General features: G+C 35.0%; 1 protein-coding gene across 1 annotated transcript; it reads right to left on the bottom strand.

Moving 5' to 3' along the window:
* Positions 1-483: 483 nt before the first annotated feature.
* LOC102435996 (olfactory receptor 6C2-like) lies at positions 484-1478 on the bottom strand. Its single transcript, XM_014466658.1, is given in 2 exon segments — positions 484-998; positions 1001-1478. Coding segments are annotated over 2 exon segments (993 nt in total).
* Between the last annotated feature and the right edge of the window lie 2304 nt (positions 1479-3782).

The following is a 3782-nucleotide window of genomic DNA, read 5'->3' as shown; positions in this document are numbered from 1 at the left end:
TTATCGAGCTTGCTGTGATAGCCTGTCCTTTGGGTAAAGACTATACCAGAGATAGAAGATCAAGCTCATTCATTATCTACATGAAGATTACAAAGGAATTGAAATGTGGACATCTGGCCAGTAGGTGGGGAACAGGTATGGTGGATCAACTATTGAATATTTGCATAGCGCAGGTCTAGAAAAAGTGCACATCACTTCCACACCCATTCTGTTAGCTATAATATAGGCTACTTAGTCACATCTTACAATGTACAAATATAGCAGAAAAATGTGTTCTACTGTGTTTCCAGGGATAGCAACCAAAATAATTTGGCAAAAACAGAAATTTCTGCCAAATAGTAAGCATAAATACCTCAGTATTTAGTTTGAATGGGGAGTAAAAATTGAATAGTCAGGATTCACAGTAAACAAGTCTAACAACAAAGCGAGAATGTCGATATGACTGGAGAATAAGTCATGCAGAGACAAATAATATTAGAAGCTTCAGGTTTTCTGTCTATTTATCCTATCTTTTATTGGATTCACTGACTCCTTTTTCCTCTGCATCTTTAAGAGGAATGCAATTTTTTTAATTGAGTCATGAAAAGCTTGTTTCACCTGCTTGTTTCTCAGGGTGTAAATAAAGGGGTTCAACATGGGTGAAATGGAGGTAACAAGGAGTGAAGTCCCTTTATTTATAGCTCTCTCATCCTTGGCTGAAGGTTTGATATACATGAAGATGCAGCTTCCATAAGTAATGGAAACCACAATCATGTGGGAAGAACACGTGGAAAAGGCCTTTTTCCTTTGCTGGGCAGTGGGAAACCTTAGAATAGTCCTGATGATATAAATGTAGGAAAGAACCACACATATGAGGGTCATGATAAATGTCAACACGGCACACATGATAACCATCTGTTCTATCAACCAGGTGTCTGAGCAAGAGATCTTCAGGATAGGAGATGCATCACAGCAAAAATGATCAATGACGTTCGAATCGCAGAATTCCAGGCCAAACCCAGACTCATTGGTGGGAGAAGGATGATCAGTGTTGCTACCCAACAGGAGAAAATGATGTTCTTGCAGACTCTGCTGTTCATGATGGTGGTGTAATGCAGGGGTTTGCAGATGGCCACGTAGCGATCATAGGACATGGCAGCCAGAAGAAAAAATTCCGTTACTCCAAAGAAGTCAGTAAACAAGAGTTGACTGGCACAAGCATTATAGGTAATGGACTTGTCCCCAGATAATATGCTATATAGGACTCTGGGAACACAGGCAGTTGTGAAAGACATTTCTAAGAAGGAGAAATTTTGAAGGAACAGATACATCGGTGTTTTTAGGTGGGAATCAATCAGAGTGAGGGTGATGATGGTTAGGTTTCCAGATATACTCAACATGTAGGAAAGAAATAGAAAGATAAACAGCAATATTTTCAGTGCAGTGTCATCGGTCAGTCCCAGCAAGATGAAGGTTGTTAGTGTAGTTTGGTTTTTCATCTTTGATTATTGTCTTTTGCTCATTCTGCTTCAAATAATGAGACTTTATATGAGGAACTCCAGCGTCCAGGTCATCTTCTGACCTCAAGAGAAGTAAATCAGAGAGTGATTCTTAGATCAGTGGGGAAATGAGCATATCATACATGCCAATGTTTCATTACCCGTTTGTGTCACATAACTGACTGTTCATATTTATATCACATATTTGCACTGCTGCTTCTAATTACAATTTAACTGTAATTGAGTCAGTTTGACATATTATATTATAAACATCAATGAAAGTAAGTCCTAAAAATTGTTTTTGCGTCTACTATTCTTACTTCCCCCTACTTCCTAGAAGTTGCTTTGGATCTACTATTCTGACTTTTCCCCACTTCCTAACACCAGAAATGCTTCTAGCAGAAAAGTCCCTGAAAAAACTAACAATGGCCTTTGCTAAGAAAATCTTTATATTAAAATTTACATGTGTATTAGCAATTAAACTGACAATGAATGCTTATCACAATTTATTCTGTTTCAACTTATCCAGTGGAGTTTCTCTGAGGTGTGTTTAGAATATTTTTATTGGATGTATGCTCTTAAAGATTCATTTAATTGTGTTACAATACAATCTTTTTGAGGTTTTCCTCAAAGGAAATTTATTTCAAATATATGTAGTTTATATCATTAATATTACCCTTGGCTATATTTTACTTCTACTGTTAGACTATGTATGTTATACATTTCTATGCTTTTAGGATATCCTAGTGCCAAAAAGAAAATTTCCCCCCAGCTTACAAGCAGAAATCTGGAATTATATTCTCTGGTTAATTAATTTCCTTCTAAATTCCTTTGACAGTGAAAACCCTAATGCCCTTTTACTATCTGCTTTTTTTTCGTCAAAAAATTAAATATGGAACTCACATTTGACCCAGTAATCCCACTTCTAGAAATATATCCTTAGAAATCAGAAGCACCAATAAGAATGAATATATGCACCTTTATGTTCATAGCAGCATGATTTACAATAGCTAAGATTTGGAAACAGCCTAAGTGCCCATCAGCAAATGAGAGGATTAAAAAACTGCGGTACATCTATGGGTTCATTTTTCTCTAGACTTTGAGAACCCTTTTCCTATCAAAGCATTATAGTTAAGACCAGAGCTTTGATACTGATTTTTTTCTTATTGATGTTTTTCCATTATTTCTTTCTAAACACATTTGACAATGACATATTTTCACTCCTTGTTGTATATATTTACTTCGAAATTTGTGACACACAAATAAGGGAACATTTGCAGTATATTCATAGAGCTGAAGAGCAATATCTTGATTTTTTAATGTTTTGGGTCAGCCTATTTCAGCTTGAAATACACACTACCACCCACTATAAGTATCATTTAGCAATATCATGGTTAACAAGGTTTAGCAATTTCTCAAACATACTACAACATTCTCACTTAAATTTTACCTCCTTGATAATTGTCCTCTCTTTCATATTAACCCTTTATTTATAAACTCATGAGGTATTTGCATCATTTAAACTACTCTAGCCAACATCACCACTAGCCTTCCTCTTGTTTCAATCATTAAACAAACTTCAGACTTGATTTAACTCAAGTTCTCTTCTGCATATAGTAAACCGTGAACTTATGAAAGTCTTTACAGCTTACTTTCTACCATCTCACATTATCCTGAATTTCATCCTATCATTTTGTCTATTTTTTTCAATTCTCCTTCATAGCTCCTTTTCCTTTTCTAATTTGTTGGTGCACATGAAATATTTTTTTCTAGGCAATATCTCTTTTACTCTGCCCTCTCTCGAGGAAGTTCTAATAAATAGGGTGATTTCAAGTATATGCAGGAAAATGTTACAGTATTCTGACTTCAACTTGTTATTAGACATCTAGATCAGACTTAGATGGTTTGATCTTACACTTTTTCTTTTTTTCTATCTGAGAGTCCTTGAGCAATTTGGTTAATTTCTCTATCTTGTGTCTTTTATTTGTGTGTGTATGTGTGCAAACTTCAGATAAAATAATATGTACATCTTAGGGTTATAATGAAAAATTTAGATAATATTGATAAAATATGTACAACTGTATCTGGAATTAGGCGACTACTCATTACTATTCAGTATTGGGCGGTCTTATGTTGTTATCTTATGATTTCCTTTTGAGAGTCCTCTAGATGTGCATATTTCAAGATTTTTTTTGTGGCACTCATGACTGTGTTTCCTTCCCTGTCAAGAGTAAGTCTCATTTAAAAACATTATTTATTGTTCTTTTTTTTTTTACTCCAATTTTCAGTTGTGGGCATGTCTTG

The sequence above is a fragment of the Myotis lucifugus genome, unplaced genomic scaffold, assembly GCF_000147115.1.
Source record: "Myotis lucifugus unplaced genomic scaffold, Myoluc2.0 scaffold_350, whole genome shotgun sequence".
Lineage (NCBI taxonomy): Eukaryota > Metazoa > Chordata > Mammalia > Chiroptera > Vespertilionidae > Myotis > Myotis lucifugus.
This window is presented reverse-complemented; position numbering and strand designations above follow the sequence as displayed.